Genomic DNA, 22,380 nt, shown 5'->3' on the forward strand with positions numbered 1-22,380 from the left:
ATTATGTTATGGGTGAGGTGCAGACGCCACAGTGTTGATTTTGATTACATCATACGATGATGTGATGTGATGTGATGTGGGTGCGGGGATTTGATTGGATTGGATGGGATTGGATTGGATGGATGGACAGGAATGAAATGCAGATAGGTGGACGTGAAAGTGAAAGTGAAAGTGGCAATTGATTTCTATTTCGCTAGTATAGCTTAGCTTAGCTTAGCTTCTTGCCCCAGGGGGCGGAAGGTAGGTAGGTTCACAGAAATGTAGAGGGACGTCCGTGGGCTCATTGGTACAAAGGAACAGGGGGAGAATCAGTGCAGGGTTGGTGAGGCAGGCAGGCAGACAGGACCACGTCAAGCGTGACATCATCATCATATCAGGAACCCGATGGCCCCATCCAGGTCGCCGTTGGCGGCATCCAACGCGCGCATGGCCTCTTCCCGTGTAAATCCTAGCTCGGTGATCTTCGTGATGGAGTCCGGCGGCCATCGTGATTGCGGCGGGGCTGGGCGGGACGACGAGGCCGCCGAGCCCATGCCCATGCTAGGGCCCCCAGCTGCTTGGCCGCCGCCTGCCTGCTGCGTGACCGCACCTGTCCGGGCGCCCACCTCGGCGCCACCGGGGCCCTTGATCATGGGCTCATCCTCGAACTCTTCCTGGAGGTGCTTGGGGATGTCTGCCTCCCCGAGGAAGGGCACGGCCTGATCCTGGATGACGAGCGCCCCCCGCTTCAGGTCGATGATGGCTTGGTGTCGCTTCAGCATGTCCAAGCCCAGCAGCAGGTCGATGTGCTTCCCCTCCATGACCGTGAAGGAGCATGGCAAGAACATGCTTCCGATCTTGATTTGGGCCGAGTGCACCCGACCCAAGATGGTTGCGGTTCCCACCCCCTTCGCAATGCCCCCATACCGCTGGTCTACGAGTCGCATGATGTTGCACGCGGTCGCACATTCGGGTGACATGATGGTGACCTGCGCGCCGGAATCCACAAAAGCGTTGAGCTTGCGCCCGTTGACCTCGACAGGGATGTACAACATGGTTACGCGGCCGAAGGCTGTGCTGCCCGGTTAGCAACGAGGCCATCTTGGGGAAGGGGGGGGGGGGAACATGGATCCCACTTACACTCTGGGTGATGCTCCATCGCGTTGTGAAGGTTTTCCGTCACCGCATTCTGCCGGATGATCTCCTCGATCGCACGCTGGTTCTCAGGATTGAACGGATCGGCGTTGAGCATCGCGATTCGGGCCTCCTTCTCTGCTTCGACTTGGGCCTCACGCTGCTGCTGCCGGAGGAGGACCTCGCGGAAGCGCTGCGCGTCGTTGGCGGCCTCCGCCAGTTCCGGGTTCTGTCGTCGAACAGCCTCGCGCACGCGGGGGTCGCCCAGGATGTGGAGGCGGATTGTCTCGGGATCTGGCGTCGCGGCCTGTCGCCGTTGCATATTTTGTTGGGCAGCAGCAGAGCTGGGGCCCCCTACGCTCCGAGAGGGGGCTTGAGGGCCCCGCAGCGTAACATGAACACCTAGCATGTCGCCTTCACCGATGCCGACTTGTTCGAGGGTGCGGGAGTCGTCGCCAAGGAGCTGGTTGTTGTAGACGATGCGTTGGGAGGGAGGGGGGATGTTCGTTTCGCTTTCGACGATGGCCTTGAGAAGCTCTACGCTCATGTCGCCGCCGACCTCCAGGGAGAAGATGTCGGCATCGGGCTGGTCCGGGCGAATCACGCTCACCGTAATCCGCCTGGGGATCGTCAGAGGATCTGGTTAGCCACCTATTTCTTTTGGTCTTTGATTTCCCCGATGGTGGGTTTCTCCGCAACGTACATGATGCTGTGCAGCTCGGGTGCGGGGAAGCTCTCCCAGGCTCGGAGGGGTCAGATAGCTTCGGAGAAACCAGGATGCACGGAAGGGCCACTCTGGATGAGGCTTTGTAGGACTCTATCGGCGACTGGTAGATCAGGGGTGGCAGCGGCCCAGGCAGTCGAACGAGGGATTTATAAGTACAGTGGGACTGGCGGGCGATCGTCACGAGCCGTGGAGGGAGGAGGGGGAGTGGTAGTGGCGTTCGGAAGGGCAGGAAGGGGGTCGAGAGTCAAGGCTGGACAAGGCCGGGATGTGGTCGAAGGAAAGACAGGGTATCCTGGGGGGGGGTAAGAGAAGAGGCGGGATGGTAGATGGAAGACGAATGGAGGATGAGAGGGAGACACAGAGGCGGGAGAGGTTGAGGTTACGGTTCCTGGTGAAGTGCAGCAGCTGCGGGCGGAGCACCTCTCAAGGCTCTCCTCTCACCGCGGGCCGCCTGATTAGTAGTCGGTCGGCAGCCAGTCATGCGTCATCCCGCGAGTGCGTATACAACAACAACCCCCCGTACAACTTCTCGCCCGCTTCTGACTCTCTCTCTTTCTCTCTCTCTCTCTCTCCCACCACTCATCGAAGGCCCTCAATCAACCCGATAATACCTCTGCCAGATTCATCCATTTGACCTATACCACCACTCGCAGGAATGCAGGAAATTCTCGATTCCCGCCGCTACTACTGTCCACTACTGCGGTCGCGTTCTAGGCCTTTCTGGAACGGACCGCCGCTTATGTCTCCTGCCTGCCTGCCTCAGGCGGCACAGTCAAATCCCGAATGGATGTGATGAGTACAATGTCCCCAAGCCCCTACATGTTACCCGATAGCTGGCTGACCTCCAGTGACTCCCACCAGTTCTTCCTTCTCATCCATGCGCAAATACCCACTTTGCCACCCCCGATGCTATACCCGGTTTCTATTGCGGCCCGATGCCACGAGGCGCATCCCGCGAGGCACCGGCGATGATGCCATCCCCGAACACCTCTTCTCTCGTATCAACTGCTCAGTGCTCGCGCTGCTACTGCGTACTGAACATTGGTCCTTCGATAATCCTGCCCCCACGATGCTAGCTACCTCGCTAGCTAGCGCAAGTCACATGAACGTCCGCGCCTGCTGGCATCCATTTAGCTCAACACAACCCCTACCTACTATCGCCACGGTGCGTTCGTTGGTCGGTTCTCGGCACTGTTAATACGAGGCAACTGCTCCGTAGTCGCCAGAGGATCCCGGCGACGAACTAACCAAAGTACTGTGCTGCATCCATGAGGGGGAGGGGGTGGCGGGCACCCACCCGTTCATTCCTCCGTCTGTCCGTCAGTCAGGCAGACATAACCGGCACTCTGGGGTAGTAATGCCGGGCATAGACCTACATGCATGCATAGCTGCTGTATGTACGGCGCACAGAGCATATGCCAACTTGCTCCATTCTGTCATACATTGCATGAGTCTGCAATCGAACCGTCCCCCCAAGAATCATGTTTTTTGCTAACGCATCCAGGCCCGGGCGTCTGCATCGCTCACCTGTAGGTAAAGTACGCTGGGCTTGCACAGTGAGGTGTGTGCTTGGTACGGATTAAACGACTCGGTCCGGAGGATCCAATAGGCTTGGTGGCCCACTACGCCCTTGCTAGTGAGACGGCCGGACCGTCGAGCTACCTACGGGATATACGGTTTGTGCGGTCTAGTGCTTAGTATGTGCTACGCCGCAGCGGATCATGCCATGCCATGCCTGCGTATCTATCTGGAGCTCTGTCGGCCGTGCGGGTGGCGAATTGCACTGTACTGGCACTGGCATGTCGTGCGCGGGAGTGATTATAAGCTTATTGGATATCAGTGCTCGTGTGCGCTTCAAGGCGGGCATTGGTCCGAATCACCCTGGACCTACGTAGGTACCTAACTCGGGTATCTGCCAAGCAACGTATGGTTGGCTCTTTTGCCGATCATGCTGGGATCATGCCCCCTGCCCTGCAGGTATCTCCTTAAACGATGTTGACCGAATAACTAGTATATCTAGTACGAGGCACGGCAAAGATCGGCACATGAAAACAATACGTTGAGGCCTAGAGAAGCTCATCTACTATGTCCGCATCCCGCTCGTCTATCTATGCCTCCGAGATCCCCCGGAAGCCCGAGGCATTAATCGTTGCGATGGCCAGCGTGCGAAGGGGACCTTCATACGGAGTATCCCATTCTCAATCTTTAACCCGTGTTGGGACGCTATTTCCCAATCGTTTCTAATCGTGCCATATGGGCATTGCCATCCACGACCGACCGAACAGAGTGGAAGAGATCCTGGACGTCGAGTGTTGACCGGGGTGCCGAAACGGGTTGCTTAGGTAGGTTCAGCATGTGAAGCCGGTGCTATCCCTCCAGATCACCCCCTCTCCCAGTTGTAAGGTGGTCCTTATCCAAGAAGAAATACATTATCACTACGCAGCGGCTAGGGGCATTCAATGTGTCATCTACTCAGTAGTGTCCTTCCCCCCCTTCACGTAGTCGATATGCCATCGACATCGTGATAATGGACTCATGTTAAGCTTTCGTACATTTGCTTGAGCTCTGAGCTCCTCAGATGTGTATGGCCGACTCCTCTCCCGTATAGTCACACGATGGAATTATCTTCGGTTTCCGTATGGTTCAAGATTGAGCATTCGGTGACGTTGCAGGGTCATCATCGGGGGTTAGGTCCCCGGGAAAACAAAAATATATAATTCGAATTCACACTTCTTCGAAACACATTTGGATGATAGCATGTGGGTGGCTGGTAGTTGGTCGAGTCATATCCAGATGATTTGAGTTCAGCTGCAAAGAAAGTACTGTGCGATGCGAGGAAGTCCAACTACTAACTCGTAGTCTTCTGTTGGATGCCGGTGGAGAGTTCCAAAAGCGGACTAGTCTGGATGGACGAGGGCGGGTCACGTGACCGCATCGCCAACGCGTCGCGACTTCGCCTTCCAGTGACACCAACCTACACCGATTTACACCTTGCTGCTGTGCTCGCCGGAGGGAGGTGGTCGAAGGTGCAACCGCCAATGGAGTTTACTTCAGGAGATGGGCGACGTCAGAAACTATATTATGACGAAACATCCCGGCCGTCCTAGCAGAACTAACTTGAATCAAGCTGGACGCAGGATATGCTAGCTGTACACTGAAGCTGTTGCTGTGCTACTCGATGCGTCTGGCACACGACACATCCGCTACCCCCTCCCCGTCGACAACCTTGGCCGAGAGGATCTCATCGACAGGGATCTCCGCCAGCCGCGAGATGACGTGATGAAGCGTCGGCAGCGACTCCCAGCCGAGAGCATCGATCTCGAAGCGGGCGTTCTTGGTCGTCCGGACTCGCTTGATCGTGGACGGCACATTCTTCGCCTCCTCCTCCTGGGGCACCAGCACCGCGTACTCCGCCTCGGGCTGTCCTTTGTACGTACGTCCGACCTGCGGCATGTAGCGATAGACCAAGTCGCCCTTGCCGACATTCGGCGGGGGAGTCGAGCTAGGGTCCTGATCCTCTAGGTCCTCGAGATGGAAATGGCCCCATACAGCGCCTTGCCAGCTGGTCATGAGATGATACGAATTGGAACGCTCGTGCGCCTCAATCGCCGTATACAGCTTCGGCATTCCGAGCTCTTCACGACCGCTCACGATGGGGTCGGTCAGATTCTCGAAGAGGACGGGCAGGTAGATCCCCTTGACTATCTCGCCGTCAGACTTCTTATACTGCACGCCTTCGATGTAGAGTCCCAGATGGCGGTATCCGCCGCCGCCAAGCCAGTCCATTCCATGGAGCTTGGTTTGCGAGAAACTGGCATAGGCTACCGTGCTGGGGTCTGTGAAAGAATAGCGCTCATTGGGCAGCAGGTTTTGGAGAAGCGTGCGACTGGTTTTGAACCGGATGGATGCCGTCTGGAATGTCGACTTGAGTGATTTCTGCGCGCGACTGCGCCCCCACCAGTCTTGTCTGGGGCCCGGCATGGGCCCGAAGACAATGGGTTGGCGCCAGTATTTGGCTGGAGCCTGGCCCCAGAGATGCTTGCGCAGGACTTGGGTCGAGTGGTCGAACTCGTCATGGCCGTATATGTAGTTCATCATCCTTTCCGCTGCAACGTCTCAGTGGTGTGTATTGGGAAATGGAGGCGGACTGACCTTCACCATGTGGTTGCGGCTGCGCAGACTCTCGTGTCATCTGCTGGATGGTGGTGGCTCGCGTGTGGCGGGCTTTCTCGTACAGCTTCAGCCTTTCAGGCACCTCCTGTGGAGTGATATTCCGAGACAGCATGACGGCCAGCGAGATGCCGTCCTCGATGGCCATTGCACCTCCCGAGGCGCGATATGGCAGGAATGGATGGGCCGCATCGCCCAAGATAGCCAACCGGCCGTTGACCCAGGTCGGCAGTGTTTCCATATCCAGCAACGGCCACACCTTTAAGGTCTGGGGATCAGCTTTGGCCAGGATCTTCAGGACCTGGGGGTTGAATTCCTTGAACGTCTCAAGTAGCTCCTCTTTGCTGGCCTCCTGGTTCCAGTCCGAAGAAGTGTTAATTGTACTCAATGTGTCCGAATGAATACAGACAAAGTTGAGCAGCTCGTTGTTGGAGCATGGGTAGATGACCACGCGCTTTTCTTCAGAATCCCACATGTCCACGGAACTCTTGTCGATGACGATAGAACGCGTCTCAGGGTCTTCCTCCGCGTTTTTCCGCTTCAAGAGGAAGCGGAATGCGTTTCTGCCTGAGCTAAATGGCTTAACACCACTGCCACCAGACAGCCTCGATCTGGCGAGCGAGTGGACGCCATCTGCTCCGATGATGACATCGCCCTTGAAGGTTTCACCCGACTCAAGGGTGAGGGTTGCATTCTCCGGATCGATGTCCACGATCTTGCTCGAGGTGTGCAACTGCGCTGGAGTACCAGGCCCAGGTGCCTCCGCGGCAACTTTCAAGCCCTCGTGAAGGTGGGCTCGGTGTACAAGAGACCATTTCTGCCGGGCTGTCAGTCGGAACTAGGTGCAGAGGAAAGAGGCATACGTGTCTCCACTTTGCCGCATCTTCTTTGCTGTCGATAACCGCCAGAGGCTCGCCGCTAGGTGTGTAGATCCGTAGCTGCTCAGGTTAGATCCGAGCTGTTCGAACCTAGGCACGCATACCCGTTCTGCTTCTACGGCTCCAAATTTGGCACCGTCGATGCCTAGTCTGAGCAACGCTGCGTTGGCGTTTGGGGTGAGATGAATGGCTGCCCCGATTTCATTTGCAAGTCGGGAGCGCTCGAACAGCTGGATAGGGTCAGACCTGGTACTCCAGACTGGAAATCGGATCATTGTGACTCACCTCTACTCGATGGCCTTGCTGGCGAAGAGCAGTAGCTGCGGCCAAGCCTCCTATGCCGGCACCGGCGATCAGGATGTGAAGCCCTTGGGCTGTGTTTGGGTAACTGCTCCCCATAATGCAGGTGAATGTTGGTGGGTAGAAAGATTGACTCCGATGGACTGGACGATCTTCCAGCTATATCTAGACATAAACCCCTGAAATCCTACAGTTTTACTGAACAAATGACAGCCGTCGACATGGGTATGAGTCAGGCCACCAGCCGGTGGTTCGTCGATCGCCGTCGGTTCAACCGTTTCGGCTCCACGTCGGGCGATGCAAGGGAACAAATGACTACGTGAGGGGAAGCTGACTATTTAGCACACCACACGTAATTGGGATGGCTCATCGATTATTCTCCAAGTGACAAGCATCGAATCTAGTGGGTTGAGTGAGCCATCATGCCGAATCCCATCCGCGAAGATATCACCACGCGGGATGATACATCCTTCCCCTACGTTTTCGAGCAGAACGTCACCATCGCTCTGAAGGACGAGTCCGGTCTCGTCCGATGCAATGTGTACCGGCCCAAGGAGCTTGAAAAAGCTCCCGTGCTAGTCACATACGGTCCATACGGAAAGGACATCCCGTACGCGGATTTCCATCCCCAGTCTTTCAGCGAGGTCAATCCGGAGCATCACTCCGCTCATTCGGCCTGGGAAACACCCGACCCTGGCTTCTGGACCAAGCACGGGTACGCCGTTGTCCGGGCGGATGAGCGAGGAACCGGCCAATCTCGCGGGAAGTTAGACACCATGTCCCGCGAAACGAGCGAGGCTTTCTTCGACGTGGTCGAATGGGCGGCCGAGCAGCCATGGTCCACCGGGAAGGTCGGCTTGTTGGGAATCAGTTACTATGCCGGAAGCCAGTGGAGAGTCAGCGCGCGACAGCCCAAGGGACTGTCGTGTATCATCCCCTGGGAGGGCATGTCGGACTATTATCGCGACCGCTGTCGCCACGGAGGCATCTTGTCGAACGCGTTTATCAAGTTCTGGTGGGACCGCCAGGTAATCACGAATCAATACGGACGACCCGGCCGGGCTGCCCGAAACTGGGGGCCGGATACCATCGAAGGCGAGCTGCCGGAAGAAGAGTTGGAGGCCAATCGTCAGGACCAGACGGTGGATAATGTGAACAACCGGTTCTGTGATGATCTCTACTACGCCAGCAAGGAATACACCATGACTGACATCCAGGTATGTGAGCAAGTCAAATCGTGTGCAATCAACTGACACGATCAGGTTCCCCTGCTCTCCGTGGCGAACTGGGGCGGAATCTTGCTGCACCTCCGTGGCAACGTGGAAGGCTTCACCCAAGCAGGCAGCGAGTTGAAATATCTCCGTTTCATCACCGGTCGACACGATCTGCCATTCTACTACCAGGAAGAGGTTGAGATCCAGCGCGGCTTCCTCGACGCGTTCCTCAAGGGCGAAGACCGGGCGGGCTGGTCGACGGGCACCGCGCCGAAGGTGGACCTGGTGCTGCGCAAGGGGGATGTCGGATTCAACAACGCCGAAGCAGAGAAGCAGTATGCCCGACGCACCGAGACCGAATGGCCGATCGCGCGGACACAGTACACGCGGTATTACCTGAGCTCGAAAGCGGAGCTCCTTACCAGCGCTCCGCAAGAAACGCCCTCCAAGCTCACGTATCGTGCGCTGGGCAACATCCAGGACCCCCAGCTGGTGCAGTTCACGACCGCGCCGTTCGAGCAGGAAACGGAGATCACGGGCCACATTGTCGCGCATCTCAATGTGTCGATGAGCCCGCAGCCCGACTCGCCCGCGCCCCGGGATATTGATTTGTTTCTTACCCTGCGGTACATCTCACCCGAGGGCAAGGAGGTGTTCTACACCGGCACGGCTGGCGATCCGGTCCCGCTGTGCAAGGGCTGGCAGCGCGTCAGTCTGCGGAAGGTCAATGCTGAGCACCCCCGGAACAGACCGTGGCTGCCCCACCGGGACTACTACTCCACGGATGCCCTCCCGGTGGTCCCGGGCGAGGTGTACCCGGTTGATGTGGAGGTGTGGCCGACGAACGTGGTGGTCGAGAAGGGGGGGAAGATTATCTTCGAGGTGTCGTCGGGAGACACGCAGGGCTGTGGTATTTTCCAGCATAATGCGCCTGAGGATCGGTATGTTCACTTTGACACGCTACATTGATTGTGGCACGCTAACATGCGACAGATCGGAAGAGAAATTCCACGGCCTGAACCACATCAACTTCGGCCATGGGGACAATTATGTCACGCTGCCTATTATTCCGCCCCGGGGATGGCTGGAGGAGCTTCGGATGGGTCGGTAGTGATGAAGTTTGGTGGATTAGCAATCAATGTTTGAAATGTGATACCCGGGTGCACTCCCGATGTGGTCCCGAGGGCCGATGAGATCTATATACTACCTACATCCGTACAACACGGGAACAAAGAATCGATAGTTCCTGGTAGATAGATATATACCAGCCAGTACCTCTTCTAGTAATCTCACTTTCACATCAATCAATCAAACCCAAAGCAAAAAAACCACCACCACCACCACCACCACCACCACCACCAACAATGACCCAATTCAGTCCCACCCTCCAATCCACCCCCTCAACCACCAAATCCCCCTCCGCCCCCTAACCCGCTACATAACCACCCACTCCCCCCTCTCAACTTCCACCACATCAACATCAACCTCAACATCAACCTCAACCATATCCCCCCACCTCCCCCCCCCTCCCCAGCACCCGCATCTCCGACACCGCCTCCGCCATCTTCTCCCTAGCCTACACAACCGACAGCCTCCCCGCCAACCTGGCCGACGACGCCGACATCCAGTCCTACGCGCACTACCTGGCGCACCCGCCCGGGATCACCATCCGGGGCGGCTCCGTCTGCCGCATCGTGGACATCCCCCCCGGCGCGACGAGTCCCATGCACCGCACCCTCTCGCTGGACTATGGCGTCGTGATCGAGGGGGAGGTCGAGTTGCTGCTGGATTCGGGGGAGAGGAGGCGGTTGGGCAGGGGGGATGTGGTCGTGCAGAGGGGGACGATGCATGCTTGGCGGAATGTTACGGGGATGCGTTCTGATGAGGATGAGAGGGATGGGGGGATGATGTGGGTGTGGGTGGGGAGGGGGAAGGGGAGGGACACGGCTGGGCGAGGATGTTGTATGTGCTTCTGCCGGCGGTGGGGTTGGGGGAGGGGGTCGAGGAAGAGTTGGGGGGGATTGGGGTTAGGGGGAGTACTTGACTGTTTCTTTCTTTCTTTCTTTCTTTCTTTCTGAAGATAGGGCTGTTTCTGATTTCTGATACTCTCTCTACCACTTGATATATATCGCAGTCCGGGCTGTTGGGATATGCTGGGCTGAGAGGGATAGGATCTATTGTTGATTGTATGTAGGGTTACAAGATCATGGAGGGGAATTGAAGTTGGTTTCTGATTTAGTATATATGTTCACTCTGCTTTGGAGACTCCGAGTCGATGGGATTAGTATGTCAGGTATGACATTCCGTTGATACTATAGTATATACTACCGAACCAAGACAAATGTTGAAAAAGGCGAAGTCACCACTCCCCCCCAATCTTATACTGGAATATCCTGTCGTTGATCCGCCCTCCCGTGAAGCGCCAGAGGCGGGCAACCGTCTATTTTTGTTGATTATCAGTCCGGCTGTTTTCTTTTTTCTTTTTTTTTTTTTTCAAAAAAGTCCTAGAAAGTAGAACTCACCGCATTCAACCACACCCCATGCAGCATCGTCTGAATAAACACATACTCGCCCAGACTGCCCCCCGCCGCTCGCTCGTTGTAGTCCAGGTGTCGGTTGACAGGCCGGTAGGCAGGGATGCGTCGGTGGTTTGTTGGCCAGTTGGCTGGTTGGGGTGGGGACGGAGCGGGAACTGGCAGTTGAGTTTGGAATTGGGGCTGACTATCTGCTCCAGTGTGGTGGACTTCGTAGTCGGAGAGGATGGAGAGGGTGGTTGTTGTGGTTGACATGGTGATTGATGGTTTAGGGTAAGTGGATGAGAGGAATAAATTGCTCAAGACTGGTGGGCGAGCATCTAAGCGTATCAGCCAGAGATCCGGACTCCAGTGGCAGGCTGATAACCCGGTGCATACAGGGATGAATGAGGGCATCCCTTGCTCCCCCACATCCCGACCACCACCATCCCACCACCATCTACCGTCTACCATTCATCATCCATCATCCATTCCTCCCCCGCATCCTTCAATCTACCCCGGAGACTCCATCGGAAGCCAGACCGGCCCAGAACCCGAGCATTCCTGGATGATGTCCACGTCCACATTATACTCTCTATGACTCCATGAGCTGATACATCATACAACCCACCCTGCTATATCCATCACCATCACCACCACCCACTCTACATCCCCATTTCCCACCCTACTGCCCTCCAGGCTACTGCCCACCGCGGAAACAATCAGCCCAAAATGCCCACCCCACCCCTCTTCCCCCGCCTCCTCGCCGCCGACATCGACGGCCGCTGCCAAAGCATCCGCTACCGCCAGCTCCAATTCCACCAATTCCAAACCGCCGTGCTGCAAAACATCGCAGCGATCAAAGATGCCATCGCCACGGACTCGGAACACTCCGCCGAGGAAGTGCGTGCGGAGATCTGCCTCGCCATGAAGGAGATCCGCACGCATTATGCCTCGCTGGACCTGGAGACGGATCTGCAGGAGGAGTATCGCGTCGCGAACGGGAAGAATAATCCGACGGGGAGAAAGGGCGTGGGCATTGTGTATGTGGTGCCTGGGTCGCATACGCTGTTTTTTGATCTGGTGGCTGCGTGGGCTGCGGCTGTTGCGGGGGGGAATTGTGTTGTTTTTGAGGTGGGTTTTCTTTTTTTCCTTTTCTTTTTTTTTTTTTCTTTTTTTTTTTTTTTTTTGATTGCGGAATTTTGGTTGTGAGAGTTCAGCTGATCATCGTGATGTGTGCAGTTGCCCAAGAATACCATGTCGTTGCCGGGAATACTGAGGAAGATTCTCCCCCCGGCCTTAGACGCAGATACATTCGCGATCAGCGAGGAGAGACCCGACGCGGGGTTCCTGAGCAACAACACGCTCGTCATCCTCCAGGGTCATTCCGCCCCGATATCCGACCGCGGTCTGCTCTCCTCGACCACCGCAAGAACAGTAGCTGTCGTCGACCGCACGGCCGATATCCCCGCCGCCGCTGAGGCGCTGGTATCTGCGCGCTTCGCCTTCGCGGGTCGAGCCACCTACTCCCCTGACCTGGTGCTGGTGCAGGAATTTATCATGAAGGAGTTCACCGAGGCGGTCATCCAACGATCATCGAGGTATCTGGGCGGCCAGAACGGGGAGGCCCGGCAGACGACAGTCAACCCCCGACGAGCCAGTCCGGGGGCCTCGTTGCTGGACGCGGCGTACAAGGATGCAAGTGCACGGGTTGTTGTCTCGGGGTCGGAATGGGGTGTGGTTGAGGTGCTTGGTCGGTGGGTTCTTCCTTTCCATATGAGCAATCCAGATGCAAGCAGATCCGGGTATAGATGCAGACAGACTAACAGAAACAGCAAATCCCCCCTGCTGCGCAGGAAGATATCCGAGAAAGTCCTCATCATCCACCCCGTCAGTAGTCTGGACGATGCTATTGATTTTAGTAACTCGTGAGTGTATCCACCACATCCATGCACATCCATGCATCCATCTACATAAAGTCTAATCTAACAAATTCATCGAATCCAGAATGGCCCCCTTCGCAGCAACATACGCCTTCGCCGCCCCCTCATCAGCCAAATACCTGACGCAGTTCATCGACGCGCATATCTCGTGGGTGAACCACTTTCCTACCGACATCCTAAGTAAACCCTCCCCCCTCCTCCCCTCCCCATCCCCCCCCCCGGAAAACAAATATATTAATGCAAATAGTCGGCCCCACCTACCCACCGTCCCACCCACCCCCGGGCAAGACACGCTACTCCACCTCCTGGCTTCAGGTCCCCCGTCCGCAGTTTGTGTCGGAGAGTGAGAATGCGGGTTTTGTGAGGGGGGTGCTTGATACTGCAGGGGGGAGTGGTGGGAATGAGAAGGCGTGGGAAGAGGCATTGACGCCGCTGCCGGCGATCGGGCGGCCGGGTGGGAAGACGATCGGGTTCTTTGAGCAGGGGATGATCACGGGGGGAGTGGTTTTGTTGGTCTCAGTCGTTGGGACAGTGGTGGTGGTGGGGGGTTATGGGATTAATGTTGTTAGGGGGTTGGGGTAGGAAGCTTTGAGGGGAGTGGGATATTTGTATACCCCGTATATATCCAGGATTGGTTTGTTGTTGTTAGTATTTTAGTACCAGTGCATCTGCACCGAGACGGACTAGCTAGAAAGGCCAGAAACTTAAGCGAGTGGGAGGAAATCACATCACATCACATCACATCATATTACTCAAGTAAATATATCCAAACAAACACTTAGATAGATGATGATAGATAAAATTCATCCCCACCTCCCAACCGTAAACTGCAAATTCGCCATATTACCCAACTCCCACGTCTCGGCGCCCAACACGGCCTTCTCTCTCTCTCTCTTTTCTGTATCCTTGCGATTCCTATCTCCCTCCCCGTCTATGCCATCTCCATCTCCAAAGAATCCCCCCACAGCCCCCGCCCCCCACACCACCGGCAAGAAATGCTCATCCGTCGCATGCGCCTCCCTGAACCGGGGGTGTTTCATCAACCGCATCACCCTTCCTGCTAAGCCTGCGCTTCTCCCTCTTCCCGTCCCTGACTTCCACATGCCAGCATTATCATCATCATCATTCTTCTTGTTGGTACAATCATAAACCTCGGTAAAATCGATATTCCTCGTAAAAACATCCTCCACCGCCCCCCTAAACTCCAACGCCCACCCTTCCGGCGGCGTCTCCTGAGCCAACGAGTCGCGGTACCGCAGCAGCGACATCCAGCGGTTCCGGTAGAGGTTGTGCACGGTGCCGCCGGTGCTGAGGAGGAGGTAGTTCTCTTGGCGAAGGAGACGGAGGGCTTGGCCGGTGAGGAGGTGGAAATGGGGTGAGGTGGGGGTGATGGGGGTGGAGAGGATGGTGACGGGGGGGATGGTGGTTGGGATTGGGAACATGTGCAGTAGGGGGATGTAGACGTCAACCTGGTAGTTGTAGGTTGGGTCGGGGGTGGTGGGGATGTTGGCGGCGGAGAGGAGGGCGATGATGCGGTGGGCGGTTGGGAGGTCGGTGGGGATTTGGGAGGGGAGGGAGGTGTAGGTGTCGCGGGGGAGGAAGGGGATGGGGATGAGGTTGGGGGAGGGGTTGGTGGAGATGTGGATTGAGGGGGTGGAGGTTGTCCAGTGGGAGCTCTTTTTTGGAAGGGGGTGGTGGTTAGCATAGGAAGGAGATTGATTGTGCCGGGGAAGGGAGGGCTAGGGTAGGTTCGTACGCACCATCATCACTATCCCCTTCACCTTCTGCGCTAGTGCCTCTTCTCCGCATTTCCGCCAGTATTCCGAAGATGCTGTTGTCTGGCAGAGCATCATCGGCGAGCCGTGCGAGAAGAAGTGGACTGGCGTGAGGCCTGGTTATGAGGGGAGTGTGAGTGAGTGGGTCTGGTAGACTGCGGACTGGGTGGGTTAGCTTTGTCTGGGGTGAGCGTACCCATTTTGAGAGGGGTGGTTTGGGTGGGCTATCTGGTGGAGGTGAGGTTGAATGAGTGGATGGTATTTCGGCTGATCGTGGGTGGGTGGAGTGTTGATTTGAGGTCGTCGGCTTTGGTCCTCCACATCCCGAGGACGCAAGGGCCGGAGGCATGCCTTGATAAGCGGTCTTGAGGGTCGACGGGGAATCTCTGGGGTTGATGATTCAACTGCCCTGCCCGCAGTGTAGTGGTTGGCCAGCTAATTGGTGATTGCGAATCTGTCAAAACCCAGTATCATTCAGTATCACGCCTACTTAGGTGTCTGGACACCTTTTTAGTCGAGTGGTCTGTTTGGTCTGTTAGAATCCGAGCAAGTGGGGGTTACTATAGTTCGTAGAATCGTTAGTCTGTTTCCCCGCGTCCCCACATCTCCTCCCCCGTCCTTCTCATCTCCCTTTCTTCCACCTCCATGCCCCAGTCTCATCACTGCAATGCTGCATGAATCCTCTCCCCCCCTGCCCGAGCCATCCCCCCCACCCCGATCCCTCGCCAAAACGCGAGACGGGTACTTCCAATGCGGCGTCTGCAAGAAGCACTACAACCGCGCAGACCATCTGATCCGCCATGTTCGATCGCGTATGAACCCCGCAATAGCAGACCGCCACCAGACCGCTAACCGGCGCAGACACCCGCGAAAGGCCATACGTCTGCCATGTGTGCAACAAGGGCTTCGCCAGGCCGTATGCTCCCCGTCGGCGTCTCGTGCTATACTAACCGCATCCCATCAGGGACCTGATGAAGCGGCATGCCGCGGGTCATGCCCACCCTCGCGATGGCAAGCGGAAACGTCCCCCGTCGTATGCGAAGAGCGGACGGGTCTCGCAGGCTTGTAAGACGTGTGCCACGTCCAAGCTGAAGTGCGACGAGGAGAAGCCGTGTCGACGCTGTCGGGATAAGAAGCTCGTCTGCGATTGGCATGGAGGGCTGGATGAGATGACGCCTGAATCGCCTGGCCAGGGTTCATGTGGGCATGCCGATACTGTCATGTTCTGTGTGAAGACTGAGAGATGTAGCTTACGATGACCCTGATGGTCAACCCGAATATCCCGATCCCGAGGCACGGGTGTTCTCGCCACCGGTACCGTCACTAGGCAACTTTCCAGCTTCGGTTGAGAATCCTCCCCAGTCTGCTACTCCGGATTTTCAGATGAATGGTTATCTGCCTGAAACACAAACAGCGCAGGATCCTGTGTCAGCAAGCTATGATGGTAGGTCCTCTACTCGCTGCCGTGGTGTTTACTGATAGCTTCAGCAATATCTCCAATGCTGGACCACGAGAGCGGCATCTTCAGTGTTGATGGCACGTTCTTCCCCGAGTTCATCCCTGATGCGCTCATTCCATCACTGTCCCGTCCCAACGAGCTGGATCCGTCAAACCACACCCAGGACTACCTCCACAACCTATTCGACCATAGCATGCAGTTCGATTTCGACCTCACGGAAGTCGACTTTGGCCTCATCGACTACTTCAACGCTCAAGGAACTACACATCCTGCGCCCCAGCCCGAGGCACAATCGGATGTGGACCGCGGCATTGCTCTCGGCGCAGAGGCGTACAAGCGCTCGTCGCTGTCCGCATGGAAGCCCGCCCGGGAGGACCACGCCTTTGCCGACCAGGATGATCTTTCGGTCCCGGTGGCCATCGACAGCCCCCGGTCGTCCAGATCCGATCGTCAGATCCTGCCAGAGCGCCTGGCTTCAGGCAGTCGGGATCTCATTTTTGGCATGGTATTGCAGACCAGCGACAAGGCTAACTTGCCTCGCATAATGAAATCTTTCCCGAGCACCGATCTCATAGACGGTCTGATGCAGGACTATTTCGCGCAGCAAAGCCGACAACTCGACTCGTTTATCCACGGGCCAACGTTCCGTCCGAATGAGCAGAGCGCGGACATGCTGACTGCGGTGGCTGCCGCTGGTGCGGTCCGGTCGGCCATTCCAACGATACGCAAGCTGGGGTACGCGCTGATGGAAGTCGCACGCTTGCACATGTCCGTCCAGGTATGTTGACTGGGTGTATCTGGAACCAAGCTGATTCGTGTAGTATGAGTCCGATAACCGCATCACGCGGGATTTGCGGCCCTCCCAAACGTTTGCCTTGGTCATAGACATGGGCATCTGGAGCGGGGACGGTCGAAGGACAGAGATTGCCGAAAGCTTCCAGCAGCCGTTAGTGACTGTGGGTTTCCTTCCCGACACGACAGACTAGTACTGATGATGCAGATGCTGCGACGCGCCCTCCGGTTCCGCCGGTCTATCTACTCTACCATAGTCCCGAGCCTGGATGATAGCGACGAGGCATTGGAGAAGAAGTGGCGTGCCTGGGTGGAGCAGGAATCGTTCAAGAGGTAAGTCACTTCCGGTGTCCATCGACGTGGCTAAGGCGTGCAGGCTCGTCCACCATCTTTTCTTACACGATGCCCAATCTGCGGTGATGCTGAATGTCAACCCGCTCATCTCCTATGCCGAGTTGGAGCTTCCGCTTCCATCCATTCGAGCTTTATGGGACGCCAAGTCCGCTGCAGCGTGGCGAGATGTATATATTACCCTCGGGCTGCTTGGCACCGAGCGACAGCCGTCATTAGTCGATTGCATGCGCGATATGTCCCGGTTACAGGGCGGCGTTGACACGCAGCTGGCCGGGTTCGTTCTTCTGCAAGGCATCTCTGCAATGGTGAGCGAGTACCATCGCTTCAACTTCATCTCCAAGGGCAGCTCCAAGCACTGGAACGCTCTGGTGACCAACTCCCGCCACCAGGAGCTATCCCAAGCTCTGCAACGCTTCCGCATGGTCGGCTACGAGTGGTCCGAACCCCCCCGATCGGAAGTCTTCCTGGTATACGAGATGATCTCGATGTTACTGCACATGTCGCTCGAGGAACTCCAACTATTCGCCGGGAAGGAGGACAAAAGAGAAGCGCGCCGGGTATACCACAGCGCCCTGGAGTGGATCAACAGCATCGACTCCCGACGTGCAGTCTGGCACGCAGGACAAGTTATCCGGGCTGCCAAAGCCATGCCCGCCGGCTCACTGACCGGCTTCCTGGCTGTGGGGGTATACTACGCCAGCCTGGTGTTCTGGTCCTACAGCATGGTGCTGAAAGCGAGGAATGCCAAATCCGGCAATCCCCGTTCCTCCGGGCGGACTCCGCAGAGCAGCCCGACCGTGCTCCTGGATGGCGAGGAGACGATCAGCGTGCAGAAATTCATCTGTCTTGGATGCGGGCGCCCGGCACTGCAGGGATCCCAAGAACCGGCGTTTCTCTCCGACCCGGGCCAAACAATGGATATCGCAAAGGGGCTTTTGCGGGCGGACGCCTCCCAGGATGCTCTTCCTCCCCTGGTTCAGGGATTGTGCCAGCTGATGGGGGATCTCGGGAATGCAGCCAAGTCTGATTGAGCAGAAGCTTGTGTCTACAATACATACTACTGTACATGGCTCCTAGATTAGATCCTACACCTCATCATGAACTATTCTCCAATATCTTACAGAGCACAGTGCAAAATCGCCTGACAACTAAGGCATCCATTCATTCATCCATCTATCCCTCCACCCAAAGCCAATCGCATTCCCTTTACTGCCAAACGCCGTCACTAGACAAACCGCCCAGTCACGCAGTAATATCGATCACCGCGCCGACTTCCAGCAAATCATCCCCCCGCCGCACCCCCGCCAGCCCGTAATACGCTGTCACTGCGAGCCCGTCACTGTTGAAAACCCGGTAGTGGTCACGCCAAGCCCGTCACTGTAAACCGTAAACCCGTCACTGGATGGTTCCTTCGGCGCTTATAAATCCCCCTCTTCTTCCTCTTGTTCTTCTTCTCTTCTCTCTCTCTCTCCCTCTCGCATCTCTCTTCTCCCTCTCATCTCTCATCTCTCATCTCTCAGTAACACGCTGGGCTGGGGGTCTCACATCTCATATCTTGCCTCTTGGTGATCGCATCTGCCTCACACCGGCTTTAGCTTTAGCTTTGTTGGTTGTGGTTTTGGCTGTGGTTGTGGTGTCTATATTCTATACTTTTGCCTCATTGCTTCCGATCTCGGAGGCAGGACTGCAGGACTGTTCAGTTCTGTTCCATCCTGTCCTGTTTGTGGCAATTCTCACATGGGGATGGTGAGAGGACACGTATACACACGTATATACACGTCCACATACCCACCCATATCCATCAAGTATATCCGTCCGTCTTCGTCATGGTCATCCATCCATCCATCCATCCCTACCCAGGCCCAAGCCCAAGGAGACCGGCAGATGACCATTCCGGTATGCCATATCCTTTCTACGCGCGTCGTGCCATCTATACTAACTTGGTCGGATACAGACTCCTCGCTTTCATTATTGGGCCTGGCGCCGACCGTCGTCGGGATAGAAGATATATCGGGGAGACTACTTCAAAGCGGCAGCTGCATCAAGCGACGGGTTGACTGCGTTATGCCTTGGTGGCTCTGATTGGGAGTCTATGCTTATTTATATGGTCTATAATAGACAACAGGGTATCAGCTACTACGGCTGAGCAACAGAGACAACGGCGTATCTGCATCTTCATCTGCATCTACACGCTGCACACTAGATCGAAGATCCAATCTGATCTAGTCTGGCCGTGTCTGCTCACACCTGGACCTCCAAAGCATGTCGCATTACGTCTCTACGCGACGCCCACGATACCATACTGCGAGATATCATCCGTCCTGCATAAATATGTCTGACCCGATACCCCGGTCGACGGACAGCCGATTCGGCGATTCCGATTCCGATTCCGATTCCGCGAAAATCAACGGATTGGTCGGTGGGTTTACTTCCCATCGGTTCCATCACACCAAGAAGTGCAATCTAGTCTCTTAAAAATTGGGGATGCCTGCACAAAAAGTAGATTGTCTCATACACGAGGATGGCAATACCCACCGACGAAGTACATATCTGGGCTGTTGCATCGAGTCAACACTCCAGATTCCACTCTGCTATCCTGCACTCCACAGCACACAACCAGCCTGTTCGACAGAACGTGGTACCTGGCCCCTCCTCCACGAATCAACCCATTCTTTCCGTTGCTTCGTGTTCGGTAGGCCGATGGGTCATAAGCCCGGAGGCTCGTTGTTTCATTATATCTAGCGATATACGAGCTTACAGTATCATGAGTCTTCCGACGATTTGAAGCATTTTAAACACGCTATTTCGCAGATTTTTGGGTTCTCTGCGGCGTTGTTTACCAGACCTCTCCAACATCGCCTAGACGGCCCTCATTCGGCGTTCTAGACACTCAACTATTGTCATTTAAGCCGCTTTAGTCATAGCTAGCAAGGCCGATTATATACCGCCTGTCTGCCGATGCTCGACATTATTATCTTTTCTGTTCTCTGAACCGTGGTCTGCCACGCAGAATGGAACGTGGAATTGGGGCTCCACGCAGCTCCGCTACTTATGGCGGACTGCATCATTTCTGGCAATATATTGCTTCGGTATATGTGTTTACCGATGAACAGCCATATGTTTCTGAGCGGTCGTTCTTCTCCCAAAGAAACACCAGGGAGTGGAGATGAGAAGATGTTCCGAGCCGCATGGTTGGCGATTTATTCCTTCGGTGTATAGCGTTCAACGAAATATTTTCGAGCCATTATTCTCCATGCGAAAGGCAACATGGCACGTGGACGAAGCCGACACCTAATCATGGACGTTGCAATGTACAACTTCGGTATATACCGCTCGTTGATGATCACCGACAAGACGGTTGATCTGCGATTGCGACTCAGCCTGAGGTTCTTACTCTTACTACCAGTCGATTCTACCACCAAACCGGCCAAGCTCCCGCATTGCGGGCAATGCCACTTTTCTTTACTTGTCGACCAGCATTATCCACTGGCGATATTTCTGGCTTGCAAGTACGTATGGGGGGTAGACTGGAAATGAAACACCAGCTCGCGCAAGAATCACGTGTGGGTATTAATAATTATTTTTGGATAAATGGTGTCTGTCCTGGATGCACTTTGCGAGACAGAAAGCACGATCCGAAAACCGTTTCGTCATCCTCGACAGAAGTTCAAGCTGCTTTACTGGATGACTTGACTGATCCGTGGTTTTATTTATGAGGAGACAGCTCAGCTGGCAACCGTGCTGAAAACACTATTGTCTCATTCGAAGACACAGCCAGGCTGCGCACGAGATCAAGACAAGTTTGAGCATGAGAATTTGTCAGATACACAAGCAACGAAGCTTATGAGGCGACATTCAAATTACCAGGCCGAATTCTTTCCGCGACGGACCTGGATATCGCTGATGGAATCAGGCTCTGCATCGATGCCCGCACCGGATGGGACGCGGCGCTGCTTGATAAAAAATCTCAGAGCGGCCTAAGACTCCTGTTTGCTTCTGGCTCCAGTCCACCTATCCTGGGTTGCACAAAGGTTGATCGTTGACGATGCGGTGGTGCAGTTTCTGGCATGTCGTCCCACTTTGTTGCAGGCGCAATGGACAGAACGACCGAATTTCTTCAATCCAAAGGCATGAGGGTTGTGTATGCAGACTCGCCCACTGGAAGTCAAGCAAAGCCAAAGGAAAGCTTGACCCTGATGCAGTCGTTCACACGATGGCACAGGCCTGTCCATCATGTCGAAAGGTCATCACCGAGAAGATCTCCCGGGAAAATGGCCGCTATGTGTCGCATACTCATATTGCCACTAGCTAACAGACGAGTGAACTGCCGTCCAACCCCGATTACGAGTACTCTCTTCTCGAGGTAGCACTCTGGAAGTACCTTACCTTCTGTGCTGCATGTCTCTGGACACTGCCACCATGACAGATACCCACTTGGCGTGCAGAATATGACTATTATCATATACTCCGCCCTCAATCTTAGGCACTTCGGCCATATATCCAAAGCCCATCCGTTCTAGGACAAATTCTGGCGGTACACTATGCCCGGAATTCCATGTTATGAATTGCATCACATACACGTCCGATCGGTAGCGTTCTTGCTGTTATTAACCTTTCGACGCCCATAAGAAGAAGCTCCCTACCGGCAAAGCGACTGATTTCCGCTCCGCTGGTTCCGCTTCCATCGTAGTCTGCGTTGGTGGACGGGCTTTCGATCTTCCACGATTTCTACCATCTGTACTTGGATTTTCTCACAGATACCAAAACCTGGTCTGCCGTCTGCCCCACCGGGTCGGGTGAGCTGTCTGTGAAATAACTCCATGGTTTGACTGTTACCAACGGCCCGAAGAGAGCAACATCACAAGCAGTTTATGTTGACAGTCTCATGAACCGTCCCTGCAGGGTCTTTAGCACCACCCCCTAAGCACGCTTCGCGTGGTCTTTCCGCTGGTCCTGAGTGCAAGAACCACAAAGGCCTGAAATCCAATATCTGTTGTTCGAGGGCCGACGATCCTGCGAGCATTGCCCGGGAAATGCAGTAGTTGCTCTTTCAAATCTTTTCATCAACTTCTCATCAACGGATAGGCTCCTAAGTTAGATATCCATCTCATTTTCATCTTTCGCGGGATTCCCAGTCGAAAA

At 55.4% G+C, this 22,380-nt stretch overlaps 7 protein-coding genes across 7 annotated transcripts; 4 read left to right on the plus strand and 3 right to left on the minus strand.

The window, feature by feature from the left end:
• Window positions 1–4,667: 4,667 nt before the first annotated feature.
• On the minus strand, window positions 4,668–7,287 carry BO70DRAFT_328563 (putative salicylate hydroxylase; the record flags this gene model as incomplete). Its single annotated transcript, XM_025540742.1, has 5 exons — window positions 4,668–5,946; window positions 5,993–6,827; window positions 6,874–6,951; window positions 6,993–7,118; window positions 7,174–7,287. 5 exons carry the CDS (start codon window positions 7,285–7,287, stop codon window positions 5,012–5,014), a joined length of 2,088 nt encoding a protein of 695 aa, XP_025403144.1. The 3' UTR covers window positions 4,668–5,011.
• A 228-nt stretch (window positions 7,288–7,515) lies between these two features.
• On the plus strand, window positions 7,516–9,693 carry BO70DRAFT_328566 (CocE/NonD family hydrolase). Its single transcript, XM_025540743.1, has 3 exons — window positions 7,516–8,405; window positions 8,451–9,343; window positions 9,396–9,693. The coding sequence occupies exons 1-3, from the start codon at window positions 7,611–7,613 to the stop codon at window positions 9,511–9,513; spliced, it is 1,806 nt and encodes a 601-aa protein (XP_025403145.1). The 5' UTR covers window positions 7,516–7,610; the 3' UTR covers window positions 9,514–9,693.
• A 433-nt stretch (window positions 9,694–10,126) lies between these two features.
• On the plus strand, window positions 10,127–10,446 carry BO70DRAFT_367957 (cupin domain-containing protein; the record flags this gene model as incomplete). Its single annotated transcript, XM_025544597.1, has 2 exons — window positions 10,127–10,264; window positions 10,330–10,446. 2 exons carry the CDS (start codon window positions 10,127–10,129, stop codon window positions 10,444–10,446), a joined length of 255 nt encoding a protein of 84 aa, XP_025403146.1.
• A 289-nt stretch (window positions 10,447–10,735) lies between these two features.
• BO70DRAFT_306857 (uncharacterized protein) lies at window positions 10,736–11,202 on the minus strand. Its single transcript, XM_025540054.1, has 2 exons — window positions 10,925–11,202; window positions 10,736–10,842 (listed from the first exon to the last, which is right to left on the minus strand). Exons 1-2 carry the CDS (start codon window positions 11,189–11,191, stop codon window positions 10,762–10,764), a joined length of 348 nt encoding a protein of 115 aa, XP_025403147.1. The 5' UTR covers window positions 11,192–11,202; the 3' UTR covers window positions 10,736–10,761.
• Window positions 11,203–11,647: 445 nt separating this feature from the next.
• Window positions 11,648–13,440, plus strand: BO70DRAFT_425661 (aldehyde dehydrogenase PutA; the record flags this gene model as incomplete). Its single annotated transcript, XM_025547708.1, has 5 exons — window positions 11,648–12,049; window positions 12,158–12,672; window positions 12,751–12,843; window positions 12,923–13,038; window positions 13,106–13,440. 5 exons carry the CDS (start codon window positions 11,648–11,650, stop codon window positions 13,438–13,440), a joined length of 1,461 nt encoding a protein of 486 aa, XP_025403148.1.
• A 155-nt stretch (window positions 13,441–13,595) lies between these two features.
• BO70DRAFT_76135 (DODA-type extradiol aromatic ring-opening family dioxygenase) lies at window positions 13,596–14,876 on the minus strand. Its single transcript, XM_025548696.1, has 3 exons — window positions 14,830–14,876; window positions 14,619–14,749; window positions 13,596–14,534 (listed from the first exon to the last, which is right to left on the minus strand). The coding sequence occupies exons 1-3, from the start codon at window positions 14,831–14,833 to the stop codon at window positions 13,662–13,664; spliced, it is 1,008 nt and encodes a 335-aa protein (XP_025403149.1). The 5' UTR covers window positions 14,834–14,876; the 3' UTR covers window positions 13,596–13,661.
• Window positions 14,877–15,409: 533 nt separating this feature from the next.
• BO70DRAFT_358159 (putative C6 and C2H2 transcription factor RegA-like) lies at window positions 15,410–18,314 on the plus strand. The gene is made up of 7 exons (XM_025542227.1): window positions 15,410–15,445; window positions 15,495–15,833; window positions 15,883–16,077; window positions 16,122–16,870; window positions 16,914–17,048; window positions 17,093–17,217; window positions 17,261–18,314. The coding sequence occupies exons 2-7, from the start codon at window positions 15,605–15,607 to the stop codon at window positions 18,267–18,269; spliced, it is 2,442 nt and encodes an 813-aa protein (XP_025403150.1). The 5' UTR covers window positions 15,410–15,445; window positions 15,495–15,604; the 3' UTR covers window positions 18,270–18,314.
• Window positions 18,315–22,380: the final 4,066 nt, after the last annotated feature.

The sequence above is a fragment of the Aspergillus heteromorphus genome (genome assembly GCF_003184545.1).
Source record: "Aspergillus heteromorphus CBS 117.55 chromosome Unknown BO70scaffold_2, whole genome shotgun sequence".
In the NCBI taxonomy this organism is placed as follows: domain Eukaryota; kingdom Fungi; phylum Ascomycota; class Eurotiomycetes; order Eurotiales; family Aspergillaceae; genus Aspergillus; species Aspergillus heteromorphus.